The sequence below is a fragment of the Hyla sarda genome, chromosome 4 (assembly GCF_029499605.1).
Source record: "Hyla sarda isolate aHylSar1 chromosome 4, aHylSar1.hap1, whole genome shotgun sequence".
Lineage (NCBI taxonomy): Eukaryota > Metazoa > Chordata > Amphibia > Anura > Hylidae > Hyla > Hyla sarda.
This window is the reverse complement of record NC_079192.1, coordinates 315,163,768-315,182,845: the sequence shown is the minus strand read 5'-3', so window position 1 is coordinate 315,182,845 and position 19,078 is coordinate 315,163,768. Positions and strand designations below refer to the sequence as shown.

The 19,078-nt window shown below is 42.3% G+C and overlaps 1 protein-coding gene across 3 annotated transcripts in view; it reads right to left on the bottom strand.

The window, feature by feature from the left end:
- Window positions 1-7,866: 7,866 nt before the first annotated feature.
- PPP2R2B (protein phosphatase 2 regulatory subunit Bbeta) overlaps window positions 7,867-19,078 on the bottom strand; it is a 390,278-nt gene continuing 379,066 nt past the window's right edge. For all 3 annotated transcript variants that reach the window (XM_056574869.1, XM_056574870.1, XM_056574871.1), the window contains 4 exons: window positions 18,109-18,273; window positions 11,002-11,171; window positions 9,597-9,688; window positions 7,867-8,532 (listed from right to left, as the gene is read on the bottom strand). In XM_056574869.1, coding sequence (XP_056430844.1) covers window positions 8,253-8,532; window positions 9,597-9,688; window positions 11,002-11,171; window positions 18,109-18,273 — 707 coding nt within the window. In that variant the 3' untranslated portion in view covers window positions 7,867-8,252. The remainder of the gene's footprint in view (window positions 8,533-9,596; window positions 9,689-11,001; window positions 11,172-18,108; window positions 18,274-19,078) is intronic.

The following is a 19,078-nucleotide window of genomic DNA, read 5'->3' as shown; positions in this document are numbered from 1 at the left end:
GAATAATTGCATCATTTCTTGGTGAAAAATGCCAACATTTTATAAAAAAAATTGAAAATTTAGCATTTTTTTTTTACTTTGAAACTCTCTGCTTATAAGGAAAATGGACATCCCAAATAAATTCTATATTGATTCACATATACAATATGTCTACCTTATGTTGTCATCATAAAGTTGACATGTTTTTACTTTTGGAAGACAGGGGGCTTCAAAGTTCAGCAGCAATTTTCAAAATCGTAATTTTTCAGGGACGAGTTCAGTTTTAAGTGAATGAGGGTTTTTATGTTAGAAATACCCCATAAATGACCCCATTATAAAAACTGCACCCCTCAAAGTATTCAAAATGACATTCAGAAAGTTTGTTCATCCTTTAGGTGTTTCACAGAAATAGCAGCAAAGTAAAGGAGAAATGTCAAAATCTTCATTTTTTTACACTCGCATGTTCTTGTATACCCATTTTTTTTATAAGTGGTAAAAGCCCCCCAAAATTTGTAACCCAATTTCCCTCGAGTAAGGAAATACATCATATGTGGATGTAAAGTGCTCTGCTGACGCACTACAAGGCTCAGAAGGTATGGAGCGACAGTGGGATTTTGGAGAGTGAATTTTGCTGAAATGTTTTTTGGGGGGCATGTCACATTTAGGAAACCCCTATGGTGCCAGAACAGCAAAAAACAAACAAACAAAAAAAACAACAACAACATGGCATACTATTTTGGAAACTACACCCCTCAAGGAATGTAACAAGGGTTACAGTAAGCCTTAACACCCCACAGGTGCTTGACGACTTTTCGTTGAAGTCAGATGTGTAAATGAAAAAAAAAAAAAATTCACTAAAAATGCAGATTTTTCCCCAAATTTTACATTTTTACAAGGGGTAATAGGAAAAAATGCCCCCCAAAATTTGTAACCCCATTTCTTCTGAGTATGGAAATATCCCATATGTGGACGTAAAGTGCTCTGCGAGTGCACTACAATGCTCAAAAGAAAAGGCGCTCCATTGGGCTTTTGGAGAGAGAATGTGTCTGGAATTGAAGGCCATGTGTGATTACAAAGCCCACATGGTGCCAGAACAATGGACCCCCCCCCCCTCCCGACATGTAACCTAATTTTGGAAACCGCACCCCTCACGGAATGTAATAAGGGGTACAGTGAGTACTTACACCCTACTGGCATTTGACAGATCTTTGGAACAGTGGGCTGTGCAAATGAAAAATTAGACAACTGTGTAGTGTAAAGGCTCACTATACCCCTTATTACATTCGTTGAGGGGTGTAGTTCCAAAATGGGGTAACATGTGGGGGGGTTCATTGTTCTGGCACCATGGGGGCTTTGTAATCACACATGGCCTTCAATCCCGGACACATTCTTTCTCCAAAAGCCCAATGGAGCGCCCTCTCTTTTGAGCATTGTAGTGCACTCACAGAGCACTTTACGACCACATATGGGGTATTTCCATACTCAGAACAAAATGGAGTTCAAATTTAAGATTTTTTACCTAGAAATGGGGAGAAAAACAGTTTTTCTCCTACTTTCCCTTGTGAAAATGAAAAATCTAGGGTAACACCAGCATCCAACTTTAACGAAAATTTGTCAAACACCTGTAGGGTGTTAAGGCTCACTATAACCCTTGTCACATTGAGGGTGTAGTTTCCAAAATTGGGTCACATGTGGGTATTTATTTTTTTTGCGTTTATGTCAGAACCGCTGTAAATTCAGCCAACCTTGTACAAATCACCAATTTAGGCCTCAAATGTACATAGTGCGCTCTCACTTCTGAGCCCTGTTTTGCGCCCGCAGAGCATTTTATGTCCACATATGGGGTATTTCCATACTCAAGAGAATTGTGTTACAGATTTTGGGGGTCTTTTTTTCCTTTTACCTCTTGTGAAAATGAAAAGTATGGGGCTACTCCAGCATGTTAGTGTAAAAAAAAAAAAAAAAAAAAAAAATTTACACTAACAGGCTGGTGTAGACCCCATATTTACCTTTTCATATGGGGTAAAAGGAGAAAAAGCTCCCCAAAATGTACAGCCCCCGTATGATAGCAATACATATGCAAAGCGCCCTAAACAAAGCATAGCGCTTTACTCCACAAACGCCATTTACATCTGTGTTTGGGACATAGTAGCGCCTTACAAGGGATTATTTTGTAACGCTCTGCTAATACATTATTCGTTTTATCAAACAAAATCTTTAATATTTAAAAAAAATATGTCTGGTCAAGGAATTGTTGGTCCTAGTGGCTCTGTTTCCTTATCTCTGTCCTTGCTTTACCCCCCCTCCCCTACAACTACACAGATGGATAGCACGAGCCATGAGGAGTTGTGTCATGGTTTGCCTTTGGAGCGTTTTGCAGAGATGGTGGAGGGGGATGCAATGGCCGAGAATAGCTATAGTGGGACTAATGGTGGTATGCGTGGTGGGGGATACTGTAAGGCATGGTGGATGTGCAGAGAGGGAACAGGGAGTTCACTATCACAGAAAGAGGTTCTAACTGAGAGGAGTGGTGGGGATGATGATGAAGTGTTTAAAGAGAAGGATGTCAGCGGGCCTTCGGGACTGAGTAGCTCAGAAACAAGTGATTGCTGGATCTGAAGGCTTGAGAAAAGAATGTTCTAGGAAAGGGGCACAGTCAGGTAAGGATGTACCTAGCAATTTATGGTATCCTGCCGTGTGGAAATTCTTTACTATGTTACCAGATGCAGGAAAGCAGGCACAGTGCCGTATCTGTAGAGAGTGAGGCACAGGCAGGGTCCAAATTTATGAACTAGACCCTCTACATCAGCACATGGAGATGTATCACAAAGCCTGGCTAGTAGTATACCTAGTCCACCAATGCCTGCTGTACAGTGGCTACAGATAACTGTACCTCACCACTGCCTGCTATCTGCTGGCACAGAGGGTAGCCCACTCCATGCAGTTGTGTGCAACACAGTGTAGAGTGTAAAATTTGACAAAAGTAAATTCTTAAAACTCCTGCTGTCCGCTGTTTACTACCTGTCCCTGTAGTCCATCATCATCCTTGCTGATGCTACTTCCAACCAAGCCTTGGCTGGTAATGTTCGGAAAAAAAAAAAAAAATAGAAAAAAAATATAAAGTTTAACCTCCTGCTGTATGCAGGCTTCTACAGGTCAAAAGTAAACCACTATGCTATCACCTTGCTGGTGCAACTTCCAGACAGCCAGGCCTGGGCCGCCTGTCTGGCAAAATTTGTCAATAAAACATTTAACCTCCTGCTGTACACAGTATACTACAACTTCCTACAGTAAACCATTATGCCATGATGGTTGCTGGTGCCACCTCCAGCAAGCTGAAGCAAAATTCAAAAGAATAATCTTTAAAATCCTGCTGTACTCAGTCTACTTACACTAGTCAGCCACTATGTCACCACAATCACCCTTGATGGTGCAACCTCCAGCCATTAAAATTTGATTTACCAAATTACACAGTACTACCTGCTGTATGCTAGATACTACTAACAACATCAGCCTGTCCCCTCCTGCTGCGCGCTGTCTGATGCCAGTAACACCAGTCTGCCAACTTCTACTGTACGCTGGCTAATTACAGTCCGCCGATACTGTAATTACTCCAAAAAAGGGATAATTTTTTTGAATGGCTAGAGAAATATGTGCCATCTTTGCTTAGCTGACAAAAATGCTACTCCCAAAAAATTGAATATTTTTGTAACGCTTGGAAAAAGCCACTGCGGCTTCGGATAGCTCTGTGTACTCTACGAAATTTTAATAAAAAAAGGTATCTCCATAATTTTTTAGGATCGCTGAAGTCCAAAAAAGAATAAAAACACTAAATTTAAAACCAACATGGCGTTTTTCTTAGCGTTTTTGCTCTCCCATAGACTTCTATGGGAGGAAAACACCACGATTTCAGGGCAAAAAACGCCAAACTAGGTTTTGTCGGGCGTTTTGAAAATCCAGCCTCTGAGCCCGAAATTGCTGAAAAAACGCCAAAAGGATTATAAAAACGCCAAACTGAAAAACGCCAAATGAATCTGGCATTTTGCAGTTTACTATTGACTTGCAGCTAACATATGGACGCAGCGTTTTTTCACAGAAAAAACGCCGTGCAGGAAAATTGGCGTTTTGGCAAAAAAAATCTCAGGGGAGTTCAAGCCTTACAGTGAATGGTGGTGAGCATAAGGACATCCCTCTTGTCCTTATATCTTACCAGCAACATGTCACTGGTAAGGGCCCTGCTCTCACCCCTAGGGATTGGGATAGAATATGTAGGGAGGCCTTGTTTGTTTTTCCACACAGTGCCACAAGCTGCAGTGGCTCTGGCAGAAAGGGATTTGAAGAGGGGAAGGCTGGTATAGAACATACAGGTGATCCAGCAGTGGGAACATCAGGTCCCACACAATTTTCCTGCTAACTCCCAGAATAGGGGCATGCTGGGGGTTCAATGCGGGAATCCCTCCATTTATAAACTCTGAATCGGTAAGTATACCCGGAGGTACTCACACAATTTGTAGCATTTAACTTCTTACCTTGCCCTCTTCCTAGGTATGTACTGGCTAACTAAATCAGGGACTCCTTTACAGTGACTTCCGTTTGGGGGGGGGACATAGGCCTCCAAAAATTTTGCACTGAAACGATCAACCTGATTCTGTATAGGCAATCACACACTGGATCATCTCGGGGAGAACATGTTGCAAATTTGACCTCGAAACAGGGACAGGTCACGGCCATATGGTAGTATTGCTGAACACTCAGCTTTTTAACTAGGTCCATGTGCAGCACAGGGCACCAATAAATCCTCATCTCGGCTGCACTTACAGGGGTCCATCTATAAGGCCTAGTTAAAAAGGCATCAGGGTTCTGTGTGACAAACTGGTTAGCATACAGATTGACAGCTCGACCAAGTCCTCACTGAAAACATAACAAAAGTAGCCCCATCTCAGTGAAGCCGACATGGTCAATTTGGATCACTGGGCTGCCAACAAAATCATGAATCCCTGGCTCATAGCCCTCAGGGACAGTAGGGGTCTGGTGGGCCAGAAAATTAGTACGGGTGCGAGAGTCACTTCTGTGTGGCACATGGTCACTTGAACATAGGGTTTGTGGCCTTGCCGAGGCACTGCCTTTTTAACTTTTTTTCTAACTAAAAGAAGTGAATTAGTATACTTGAAGTGCTTAAAACTTAAAGTTTATTATAATCATAAAATAGTCTGCAATAAACGTATAGTGTGCCACAATCAGCACCACTGAGACCATATAGGGATTACTAAGACGTCCCTCCGACTGCTGTCATCAACAGTTATGTCCAAATACAGCAGTTTTATTCTCCGATAAGATCAAAGTGCAACTGTAGAGTGCATCAAACTGATCTAAGGCTCACTACGATGCCCCCACAACCACCCAGCGCGTTTGTTGCCAAATTAGTGGCGACTTCCTCTGGGGAGAAGCAGTTAAAGGAATGTGAGCATAATATCAGGGTTAGTGTGCTATAAGGATGGCCACCACCCTTTTATAGTGTACTTATTCAGAAATAAGCAGAAAAAAAAAAACTATAGAAATCCCCAGAGCGTCATGTGTGTGACAGGTGTGCTAGTGTAACACACAGTACTCCCAGGAACAAAATGCAAATTTCACAGCAACAGTCAGACCCCATCTATTATGGGGATTCTAATTTTCAGATTTGCCTTTTGTTCCTGGGTGTAATGTGTGTTACATTAGCACACCTGACGCTCTGGGGATTTCTATAGGTTTTTTTTAAATCTCTGAATAAGTACACTATAAAAGGGTGGTGGCCGTCATTAAAGCACACTAACTGATATTATGCTCACATTCCCTTAATTGTTTCTACCCTGAGGAAGTCGCCACTAATTTGGCGACAAACACGTTGGATGGTTGTAGGGGCATCGTAGTGAGCCTTAGATCAGTTTGATGCACTCTACATGTTGCACATTTATCTTATCAGAGAATAAAACTGCTGTATTTTGACAAAACTGTGGATGACAGCAGTCAGAGGGACATCTTAGTATTCCCTATATGGTCTTAGTGGTGCTGAAACTATACGTTTATTGGTGACTATTTTATGAATATAATTATTAAACATTACGTTTTAAGCACTTCAAGTTTACTAATTCGCCACTTATTGCCTTGATTTCTGTTGGTTTGCAGACAACCTTTATAGTCTGTTGCTTTAATTCTAACAAAAAAAATGATAAAATATAAAAGCTAAAAAAATATAATAAAATAAAAATGGAAGTTTGATAAAAAAACTTTTACCCTGCGCCAAAAATGAGCAGTTACTAAGCAGTATTGTGCATCACTGATTAGTGCTCAGTGTCAGCAGAACGCACAGAAGACAGTGAGTGGTGTGGCCACACAGCAAACAATAGCCTGTGGTACGGACAGAGATCCTAACAAAAAAGGGCAAACAAAAAAACACACTGATCAGGCAGCAAACAAGTGGTACAGTCTGTCCACACAGCACAGGACTGCTGTTGGTGGCTTGGACTGCAAACACCTCACAAAAAGGTGCTTAAAATTATATTATATACACACACATACATATATACACACACACACACGAATTCCAAAAAACAGACGCCAACAAAAAACTGATCGATGAAAACTCAATAGTGGGGAAATTAATGGAAACCCTACTAAAGGATAGGATTGTGGAACATCTAAGGATTGGATTGTGGAACAACCAATCACGGCTGTCCAAATGCTCAAGGGTGATTGGTGCCTGATTGATGTCTAACAGCACTGACCACCCTCTAATTCCAGCGAATGGCCCATAGACGCCATCATACGCCAGTCATAATTTATCAACTAATCATGGCGATTGTCAACAAGGTGGGGGGAATTTCAGGACCCCCCTGGTTGATGTGCCGAGATGCCTTCTGTGTGATTACAGCAGGCATCTCGTTGCGATCAAGGCCTAGAAATCAGAAGAATGCAGGGCATACATGTATGCCCTGGTGCCTTAAAGCCCAGGCATCAAACGTGTACCTGTATGCCCTGCATCTGTAACAGGTTAATTAAGATACATTTTTAAGGAGTTGTCCATCAGGACTGCTCTATCCCTATGCCCTATCAGGTAAATAAAAACCATAGACTTCCCTACTTAGAATTACAGAGCCACAGATCAGGAAATGATGAAGACTAATGTCATTAGCATCACACACTAGAAGCCTATACGAATATGTTAGTGCGGATAACAGATTACCTTTTAGGGTAGGGTCACACATTGAAAATACGCAGCGTATTTCACACTGTCCAAAATCTGCTGAGCAGTGGGAAATACACTGCATATTCTCCTATGAGCAGACAAACAGCCCTGTGTGCGCAGTGAGGTCAGTGTCACATCAGCACGCTAGCCCTGCCTCCAAACCACACTACACACATAAGACTGCTACAGGGAAGCCCTGTGTGTCTGCTCATAGCACATGCAGCGTATTTCCCGCTGTGCAGTGGATTTTATGCTACGTGAAATATGCTGCATATACGCAGTGTGAACCTACCCTATGAGTCAGTGTGGAGAGCAAATGTACAGCATAAGGGTACCTTCACACTTTTATTTTGCAGGTAACCACCTAGCATGTAATAAAAATGTTTTCATGCATGAAACCTTGCTGATTACTTAACATGACCTTAAAGGAGTAGTCCAGTATTGAAATATTTCCTAAGGATAGTGGATAAGGGGATAGGGGCTCCTAAGGAAACGTTTCAGATCACGGGGGGTCCGACCGATGGGACACCCCCCCCCCCCCCCCCGACTGAACACCGCTTGAAACCCTGCACATCAAATCTGCGCAGACCACTGTGCGTGTGAAAAGACCCTTAAAGCACCTTACTCAACTTTTAGAAAAAAAAAAAAAAAAGACAAACGAATATTTGTAATGATCATCTTTTATTAAAAATTGAATCATCAGTTAAAAAGAATTATATACGTCCAATGTTTGTTTTGCCCAAAGTTTCTTGCTTATACCATTCACTGCTGCATGATAGGCCAAAAATACACTCCCATAGAGTATGTTTGAGAACCCCGCTGCAAGAAAGGTTGCAAACACAAAAAGAAAAAACAATCTTGGAATATCAGCTGTCTGAATTGGTGTAATAGGGATTTGGGAAGTCTGTTTATTTCATCTATATCTCATCAGAGGAAGAACTTGATAAATAAAATAAAAGGTAAACAAAAAAAATTATTAGAAAACGGGAAGAGAAAAAAAAATATTAAAAAGCCTTAGAACACTGGTACCTAGTATATCTGTAATGTTCTAGTTAACCTTGTCCTGAAATATATACAGGTTATTTGTGGCCGCCACTGCTATAATGTTTTCTGAAGGGTGCCAAGCAGTGTGGAGAATTTTTTTGCTAAAGTCCAGGCTGTCCACGCTAATTTCGTCTTTTCTGCGTTTGCCTCCTACGCAGACTTTGCGTGGCTTGAGAATTGCTCTAGGCTTGCTGTTCTCTCTGGAGGCTTCCAATGTGACATCACGTTTGGTGTTGCGGTCAAACATTCTAAAGAAGTTATTGTATGAACCAGTCATTATGACACTGGAAGACAAAACATTACAATGTTTGCTCTATTATATATATTTATACTCACACACTAAATTAACATATATAAAACAGGTTTGACCATAAAAAAAGAAAAAACTAAAAACTAATATAAACAGGATTTCAGAATTAAATTAGCCCAAAATCTAACAGACTAACCATTCCCATTGTCTGGGTAGGGGTGTGTTTTGGCCTGGGCTTCATTGAAAATGTAAGCAGTACACTTACGTGGCCCCCTTTCCTGTTGCGATCCTCTTTACTAGCCTCATACACTACTAGCTGCATACACTAAATGCCCATCCAGCAGCTGATAAAAACTGACAGCAAAGAGATCAGCCATGAGCTGATATTTCTTGTCCGCCTGGAACGTCATCGAAAGAAGATGGCCGTGGTGGAGACCAGGTGCTTGCGAAATTGGCAATAATGGGAAAGCGGGCCGGCTAAGTTAACTGCTTTGTTCATTTGAATGTAGCTTGGGCCAGGTAAAAAAACAACTAATTATTTAACAATTGAGCAGTTAGAATAAGAATTTTATCAAATACAATAATGAAAATAGACCCAGGTGTCATGAAAAGTGAATGAAGACCAAGCAGCACCCAGCCCTCTTGTCTTGTGTGAATCATGGGTAGAAGGGGGCTTGGCATTGATTTTGGTCATAACTAGCGTACAAAAGTGCATACATTGCTTTGCTTTGTTTTTTTTATAGGAAAAAAAAAACTAATATTTTGTCTCATTAACATGTTAATAACTGATGCAAGATCATCTAAGACATAAATAATGGAGAGTAATTCTCCAACTTCCTTGCCCCCGTTGTTCCAACAGTGCTGGACAGTGTGTGTCTTGACACACAGAAAATACCCGTTTAGTCAAATATCACTGGTCGAGATGGGTCACTATTGGCTGAGCAGGCATTTCTTCTGGGTCAAGACATGGAGCCAGAAGCTCTGATCACTGGGTACCATCAGTCAGGTTTATGGCATATCCAATGGACATGAAATATATCTGTTACAGGAAAACCAGATGTAGGTACTTTACAAGCAGATGGCAGAATTTTTCCTTACCTGTCTGAACCATTCCATACACATTCAAATTTGTCAAAAATGCAGTCATTCTCATAAAGTGAACATAGTTTGCTGCGGAGGTAATCGTGGACCTGTAAAAGGAAAAGACAACTCAGATCTCTCAGAAGTTTCGATAGCTTTGTTGACAATATTTCTACTAGTAAAGCATATATGAAGCAAATATCTCATATTAATCTACCAGTTTGCTATACTGTACAAATAAGGTGCACAATCTTTTGAGGTCTGAGGGCAGCCTTTTTAGATTTTTCTGTTTCAAGAGCTGCAATTAATTTAAAGGGGTTATCAAGGAAATTTTTTTTTATATAGCAACTGGCTCCAGAAAGTTAAACAGATTTGTAAATTACTTCTATTAAAAAATCTTAATCCTTTCAGTACTTATGAGCTTCTGAAGTTAAGGTTGTTCTTTTCTGTCTAAGTCCTCTCTGATGACACCTGTCTCGGGAAATGCCCAGTTTAGAAGCAAATCCCCATAGCAAACCTCTTCTAAACAGGGCGTTTCCCGAGACAGGTGTCATCAAAGAGCACTTAGACAGAAAAGAACAACCTTAACTTCAGAAGCTCATAAGTAATAGAAGTAATTTACAAATCTGTTTAACTTTCTGGAGTCAGTTGATGTATATAAAAAAAGTTTTTCCTGGAATACCCCTTTAAGTTGTTTTAAGCACTAAAAGAGTAGTAGTAGTAGTAGTAGTAGTAGTAGTAGTAGTAGTAGTAGTAGTAAACATTTAAACTTAAATGGGCACTGTCAAATCCAAAAACTTTATTAAATATCAGAAATGTAATAACCATATTGCAAAAGGTCATACATTTTTATCAGTAACAACATTAACAAAGTGGCTCCTAAAAATCCCACCACTAGGGGTCCCCATACCTACTGGGACACTTACCAGTCCTGCATCTGCTTGTCGATGAGCCATGGACAAGTGGCGAGCCATGGACAAGTGGCGAGCCATGGACAAGTGGCGAGCCATGGACAAGTGGCGAGCCATGGACAAGTGGCGAGCCATGGACAAGTGGCGAGCCATGGACAAGTGGCGAGCCATGGACAAGTGGCGAGCCATGGACAAGTGGCGAGCCATGGACAAGTGGCGAGCCATGGACAAGTGGCGAGCCATGGACAAGTGGCGAGCCATGGACAAGTGGCGAGCCATGGACAAGTGGCGAGCCATGGACAAGTGACGAGCCATGGACAAGTGACGAGCCATGGACAAGTGACGAGCCATGGACAAGTGACGAGCCATGGACAAGTGACGAGCCATGGACAAGGTTGCATGAGCAGACACACCAATCATTGCATTATTTTGCTTTTCTTTTGAGGAGGTGTTTAATTCATCCTTTCCAGCTCACGGTATAAAGATAAAATGGTGTTCAGGAAGTATCTTACCTGGTATGTCTCTATTGGTCTGTTCTCCATGTTGAGGTCCCAGACTTTGACCGTAAGGTAGTCTCTTGTCATTATATACCGACCACTATGATTAAATTTTACATCCGAAATGGAAGAGATGATCTCTGAGAAAAATGACCTGTTGCTGGGATCTTCTGGTTCTTCAAATACTAAAATAGGATAAGATTTCTTGAATTATCTGCCTAATATATTAATACAGCACAATCTATAATACAGAATCTTTATTATATCGACACAGGAGACCCGTCTCTAATGTTTAAGGCATTGTTCTGTTTAGAAAACCCATTTTCATATACCCCATCAAGAATTAATGGAGTGGAGTCACTTGTTTGGGATCCTCATCGCTTGGTTGAAGAGAGCAGTTACAAAGAGTGTCTTCCCTCTGGAAGACCTGTCCTGTAATACACTGACAACCCAGTGATTCGAATGGACACTAGGTGATGCTTAAAGGGGTTTTCTATGCATTTAACAGGATAAATGATTGATCGATCCAGTACCTCTGTCACCAGCTCTGACACAGCAGCAGCTCCACCTATACACGATAAATGGCTGGAAGCCCTGACTCCATTCATTGTGTAGTGGTGGCACTGGGCTACTGCAGAAGAGCTCCGATACACTACATAGGTGCTGCACTGCAGTAACCTGGCACCATCACATGTGCTTCTGGCTGTTCATTGTGTACATGCTGGAGCTCGTCCGATTACTTGATCTGAGTGGGGAGGCCACGTATCAGATCAGGCCATCAATGTTAAATGCTTAGAAAACCCCTTTCATTTTTCCTGTTGCAGCACTGTAAGGTAAAGTGAACTCAACACTCAAGGCTATAGACATCTGCACCTCTCTACACAGGGTTTCATAAATTCCCCTTCGTGTTACGAGATTACATTTTTTTGATAAAGAAAAAATGCATCCCTTCGTGAGCATCAAACTTTACATACTTCACATGAATTATAGAACTTTACAGTCACTTAATAGAAACAGATGCACAAACCTCTCAATGTGCAAAAAAAAATAAAAAAAGCTTTCAAGGCATTCATGAGCAGCTAGGCCATCCACTGCTAGTGACATTCTGAACAAAGCCCAAAGAATCAGGTATACAACAAAGTCTTCACAAAATGGTAATGAGGCTAATTGGAGGGATGTCGAAATTGTGTGGTAGCAAACAACCACATGGGGTCCTCCACTTGTAGATCTATTCAATGCCTTTATCTGGTAACCAAGGAAACTAGCATAGCTTCGTTCTACAATCTCTAATAAAGGCCAATCACTCAACCTGCTTTGACAGCGTGGGGCAGGCTGAGCAAAGGTCAGATCTATGTAAACTCCTAAGACAATCCTACTGGGATGTTTTCTGTGAATATAAAGCTTTTCATTAAAATCATTCCCCAATCAAAATTATGAACACATCACTTATCTTCAAGAATCTTCATTTTAGAAAGTTAAAAGGAAAACGGTCAGCCAGTTCACCCAGTAAACTCAATATACTGGGTGATAGTGTGGGTAAACTGGAGTCCAACAAGGGGTCACTTTCTTTAGTGTGCGCCCTGGCCGCTGAGTTCTCCTCCAATAAAGTTCTGCTTGTCCTCTTTGTAGTAGTAGTGCTTTAAAGGCAGTCCCCCAGCGTCCATATATATTCTTGATGACGCGATAGCTATGCGTCCCCAGTGAGCGCTCTGCGCAGTGTAACTGCACATGCTCCGGGCCCTCGCTACAGAAATTGGGAGCAACGAGGGCCCGGCGCATGCGCAGTTTTACTGTGCAGATCGCTCTCCAGAGGCACACAGCGCTCACGTCATCAGGACACGAGCGCTGCATAAAATCTTCAAGCACATGTGGTCTGCAGACAGAGCGCTGCACTCCGGTGGCATATGAAGAAAATGAATATGCAAACCACGGGGTGGGCTTAGGCCCCTTCCTCCGGGATCCAAAGAAATATGGACACCGAGGGGCCGCCTTCAAAGCACTAGTACAGAGAGGACAAACAGAATTTTATCGAGGGAGAACTCAGCGGCCAGGGCACACACTAAAGTGACCCCTCGGACTCCAGTTCACCCACACTATCACCCAGTATATTGGTTTAGTGTGGGTGACCTGGCTGACCATTTTCCTTTAATACACCGATGCCCCCACTTTTATAATGAAATTTAACTTCCTTGTTCTTTAGTCCACAGATAGATAAAATCAAGATGAAGAGACTGAGTTCCTTATTTTCACTATTTACAAGATTCCCGCTTCCTTACATTGTGTCTGAACAGTTTTTTTCATTCAGGGCCTCAAAAACTTTTCCAATTTTATACAGAGACACCGGACAGCTCACCTTCAAACCTCTTTATCCACCTGTGCAACAGACAAATAGTATACAAAACCAGACAGTGGAGCAGAGGAAACACCTGACACGTTTCATGCTTGTTAGTGCTTAATCATAGTGTACAGTGAATACGTACAAGGACATTTACAATGTTCTTGCTTTTGGTCATGTAAGTGTGATGTCATTGCAAATATATCACATGATAAAAACAAAGAACTGGAAAACCTGTATTAATTTTGTACATTTATGTAGTTACCAATATGCAATTTTTAACCTTTAGTATACCCTTACTAAAAGTATAGTAACATATGTACATACAAAAGTACATCCATATGGGCCCAAAAGTCTGTTACTAGTCTACTGCATATATATGTGAGAGAGAGCGCGCAAGAGAGCGAGGGGGAAAGCGAGGGGGGAGAAAGCAAGAGAGAGGGAGAGGGAGAGAGAGGGAGAGAGTGAGAGAGAGAGAGAGAGGGGAGAGGAGAGAGAGAGAGGAGAGGAGAGAGGGGAGAGAGAGAGAGAGGGAGAGGAGAGAGGGGAGAGGGGAGAGAGAGAGAGGGGAGAGGAGAGAGAGGAGAGAGAGGAGAGGAGAGAGAGAGGAGAGAGAGAGGAGAGAGAGAGAGAGGAGAGAGAGAGAGGAGAGAGAGAGGAGAGAGAGAGAGGAGAGAGAGAGAGGAGAGAGAGAGAGAGAGAAAGAGAGAGAGATAGAGATAGAGAGACAAAGACTTACTGAGCTCTGTCTCCAAACTGTTTTAGTTTACTTACAATAAGTTAAATGTAAGATCTGATCTGCTGGTGGTATATTTAGCTTAATGATAATTGTCCAGACTTTTATGATATAGTTCGTTATCTAACTATTAATGTACATGTAAACTGTGAGTTGCTGTTGAAATTAGAAGTTTACTTTAAATGGTCACTCAAAACTAATTTTTGCTATTGCACTCCTTATGGTAAATAAAAAACATCTTTCTAATGTACTTTGTTTAAATAAAAAAAAAAAAAGTTTTCTATGTTTTGTGTTTAAAAAAGCTGCCCCTTTGTGTCTCCCTACTTGTCCAGAGCACATTTCCCTCCCCCCTCCCATCTCTTGCACATACTTTGGACTCCTGCTGGCCTGGCAGAAGTCCAAAATCAAACAATGCAGTCTGGAGTGCTGAGGAGGGTGTGCGCAGCCTTTTCCAATCATAGCTCATCTCACACTGAACTGCTCTGGGCTATGTGTAGCAGAGTGAGGGAGGAAGTTCTCCCCTGTATGGCATCAGATGATGTCACGCCTACTGGGTAATGCCCCTTCCCAGTCTGTGAATCTGACAGAGACTGAGCAGAGGATATAGAGCAAAATCAAGGTAGAAAACTAAAATAATAAAAATAAAGGCTGTGGGTGGTTTATCAATGGGGGAAGTGAACTTGGAGGAATATAAAATTTAACAAGATCATTAGAGGTACTCTAAGTTTTTAGACAGGAATAAAAAGGGTCTCCTCTAGATGTTTCCTAACCACTCTTAAGGATGTGGTAGGGTGAAACTACTCCAAATCCTATTCCTGCTAAGACCACTTGGGAAATCAATTGAAAGGGACAGATTATTCCACATTTCATATTCCATCTAGCGGGAAGACCTTGTTTGTTTGTACAGAGTCCAGTTTTCTTTTGTCATTCCCAGTTCTGCATTTTGATTAAAATCAAAAGTTATTAAATTTCCCCACTGACAATTCATCCATAAAAGTCAATGTTACTTTTCATTTTCAACTCTGATGAAGTGCCTGAATTGAGCTTTGCCCATCACTGAACACAAATTGACTCAAAGCTGCTGAACTCTGGAAGGTGACGAGGAATAAAAAAAGGAAAAAAATTCAATCAAAAGTGTCAAGGCAGAGGTCAAACTGAACTCCTTTGCTCTGGGTGGATGATCAGTTCTCATTATAGGACAACGGAATTATAAACTAGAAAATATTGAAAGAAAAAAAAATAAGAAAAAAAGCTTAAAGCTCATTGGGGATATTTATTAAAACCTGTCCAGAGGGAAAGTTGCTCATAGCAACCAATCAACTTGCTTCTTTCATTTTTAAAGAAGGCCCCTGCAAAATAAAAGCAGCAATCTAATTGGCTGCTATGGGCTACTTTCTCTGGACAGGTTTTGATAAACCTACCCCATTGGTCTTTTTGGCAAAATGCTCTGACCCAAGCCAAAAATGGAGCACTTCAATAAGAATTTCCACCACGCAATTGGTTGTAAGTAGTTTATCAAAACTGGTGCAAACTCGGCAACTTTGTAGTTTTAAACGTGATCTAGATCAAGTAAATAAAAGCTTAACGTGTACCTGTAATTATCAAAAACATTTCAGATAATGTAGAAAACATATGTATATTTGTTAACTTACTGAAAGGTAATGAACAACACGGCACCCAAACCTCCACCCCCAATTTGCGGCAATAAAGCAGCAATAAAGCAGCAGATTGGAGTAAAGGTTCGGGTGCCGTGGTGTTCATTACCTTTCAGTAAATTATCTTGTGTATTCTGTACTTGACACTGGCACTGATGGATCTACGGAGCGCAGACCTGCGGGGTTCAATCCTGAGCCTGGTAATTGCAAGCGGGAGTAGTGTGGTTCTGAAAGCTATCTGTAATATACATTGGTTAATAAATGTGTATAATTTTTGGCCCTGCAGCTATTGCCTGTGTATCTGTGAGGAGACCAAATACAGGAAGTGAGAGTGGGCAAGCAGGGCTCTGTGCCCCCGGCGGCCAAGCAGGGCTCTGTGCCCCCGGCGGCCAAGCAGGGCTCTGTGCCCCCGGCGGCCAAGCAGGGCTCTGTGCCCCCGGCGGCCAAGCAGGGCTCTGTGCCCCCGGCGGCCAAGCAGGGCTCTGTGCCCCCGGCGGCCAAGCAGGGCTCTGTGCCCCCGGCGGCCAAGCAGGGCTCTGTGCCCCCGGCGGCCAAGCAGGGCTCTGTGCCCCCGGCGGCCAAGCAGGGCTCTGTGCCCCCGGCGGCCAAGCAGGGCTCTGTGCCCCCGGCGGCCAAGCAGGGCTCTGTGCCCCCGGCGGCCAAGCAGGGCTCTGTGCCCCCGGCGGCCAAGCAGGGCTCTGTGCCCCCGGCGGCCAAGCAGGGCTCTGTGCCCCCGGCGGCCAAGCAGGGCTCTGTGCCCCCGGCGGCCAAGCAGGGCTCTGTGCCCCCGGCGGCCAAGCAGGGCTCTGTGCCCCCGGCGGCCAAGCAGGGCTCTGTGCCCCCGGCGGCCAAGCAGGGCTCTGTGCCCCCGGCGGCCAAGCAGGGCTCTGTGCCCCCGAGGGCCAAGCAGGGCTCTGTGCCCCCGAGGGCCAAGCAGGGCTCTGTGCCCCCGAGGGCCAAGCAGGGCTCTGTGCCCCCGAGGGCCAAGCAGGGCTCTGTGCCCCCCGAGGGCCAAGCAGGGCTCTGTGCCCCCCGAGGGCCAAGCAGGGCTCTGTGCCCTGAGGCTCTATGACACGCTCCCCGCTCACAAAGCAGGCTGACTAACTGACAAGCAAAGAGCCTGCACAGAGCCCTGCTTGTCCCCGCCCTCAGAGACACACAGGCAATAGCTGGAGGGGCAGCATTTTTTTTCACCCAAAAACAAACCTTTTTTAATGAATGTATATTACAAATATACATAATGATATTACCTAGATTATAAACAAAGTTTTTGCTAATGACAGGTACACTTTAAACATGCAGAAATGTCAAGAATAGAAAGCTTGCGCTGCTACTATGAAAATGTATTTGCTTTGATTCTGCTTACATTTTCTTTAATACTGCAGGGTCCAGTAAAAGTGCACAACTCATGTTCACTGCAAATTTTGGCCCTTTTCCAACATGCATTGGCTCTTTTTGTGTAGACTGTTTCAGTGTTTAGTTACATTCTAAGAAATCATAGACTGTAAAAGTATTTTTGTTAGGGAGGTAGAGACTCTTCGAGCTTCTCCTCCAAGCTAATTACAATTCTCAAGTCACACACTGAAAAGGTTAAGGGCATTTGTTTGCACCCAATGCTTCACTGAACCAACTAATGTGTATTGTACAGTAGTATCCTTCCCTTTAAGTTAATTAAAGGACACTTCTTTTTGCTGCCTGTCACGCTCTTCACATTTTACAACACAAAGTAATGATCTTTACCTGCTAGTAAGAATGATTTGCACTGAATGTAAAACAACAAGCAGAGAAATAAAGACGACATGTCTTATGGAAACCACTTCCTTGGATTAAAAAATCATACTGCAATAAAATCGCACGACAAACTGCAGTTTTGATTTATATATATACATTTTATGATACAAAAAGCACACAGCTTTTTAGACCCACTTTATCCTAATTTTGTTATACAAATTTTGTTAGGCTACCTCCACATTGCAATCGGGATCCGCTAAAGAGAGATCCATCTGCAAGTCTGTCATAACGACAGGAGTTTAGCAAAGAAAAAGTGCATGCACTATTTTTTTTAACCTCTGGTAAACTACCAGATCCCCGGACACATTTCAAATCAATAGGATCCATCGAGACCTGGTGGAGTCAGTGGTTCTCTGACCAATTTTGGAGCAGTTTTGTACAAAAAAAAACTAAAACCAAACAAAAACAAGAACAAAAACCAAAAAGAGCCCAACTGACCCAGAATGGGACGGAGGACAGTGGCAATGTAGACCTGACCTTAAATACCGTTTACCATTCTTAAAAATGTTTTACATTTATTTTGTGATATTACTAAACCACTGTTCATACCATACCAATTGTTCAACAAAAAATGTTATGTAAACATTTATTTAAAAATAACTCACTTTTTGAGTGCTTGTCGCACAAAGCTGAAGAACGCATGTCACACAGTCGTATTGTTCCTTTACTACTGCTATATACAAATGTGTTGCAATGATGCGGATGGAACTCAGCGGCTGTTATGACTTCTGTGAGCTCTTCCATGTTGGTTGGTTTAATGTCCACAATATCTGGTTGTTTGAGTTAAGGGCATACAGAAACCAATTCAAGACCTGGTAAACTATAAGACAAAAAAAGAAGCTTGATGTACTCAAGGTAACATAATTGACAGTACCTCTACGGATGGGTAAGGCTGTAGTAGTGTCTGAATGGTCACCAGGTGGTGCCACCATAGATAGTCAACGTGCTACACCTTTATTTGAATTTGTCGTCTAGGCTTGCTATAAGCTGAATTAGCAAAAGTAAAAGGACTACAGCTTACTTTATTTCCCTCCCATCATTATAGTTACATTTATCTTACATGATCTCTATAACAAGAAATAAGGTTGAGTTGTAATTAACACACAACATAGATCTGCTATTGAGAGACCTGTCTACAGAATCTACATTATCTATTGCCCGGCATGTGAAACAATTCCTCCTGCTAAAAGTAATAAAAGGCAAAACTAGTAAAGCAGTGGAAAAAATGTTACATTACAAATGGAAAGGGTGAAAGGGGAGATAACCGTGTTCAGGGCATTAAACTTCGCACCAGCAAAAGATAAACACCACAACCATAGCCCTAGGATTCCATGTAAGACGGGCTAACAGAAGTATTTCAGCTACACGTTCACACGTGTGTATTTTCTGCTGCAGATTTGCTGTAACAAATTTTGCTACCAACTGAAGTCAATGGGCAGCAAAATCTGCAGCAGATCTACAGCAAAAATATGCACGTGTAAACACTTATTTAATTTACATGTTAACTTGTCAGCGGGTTTTTGGGATATAAACTAAGGATATGGCAGTATAGTGCTTTTGATCCGGATTCCATAC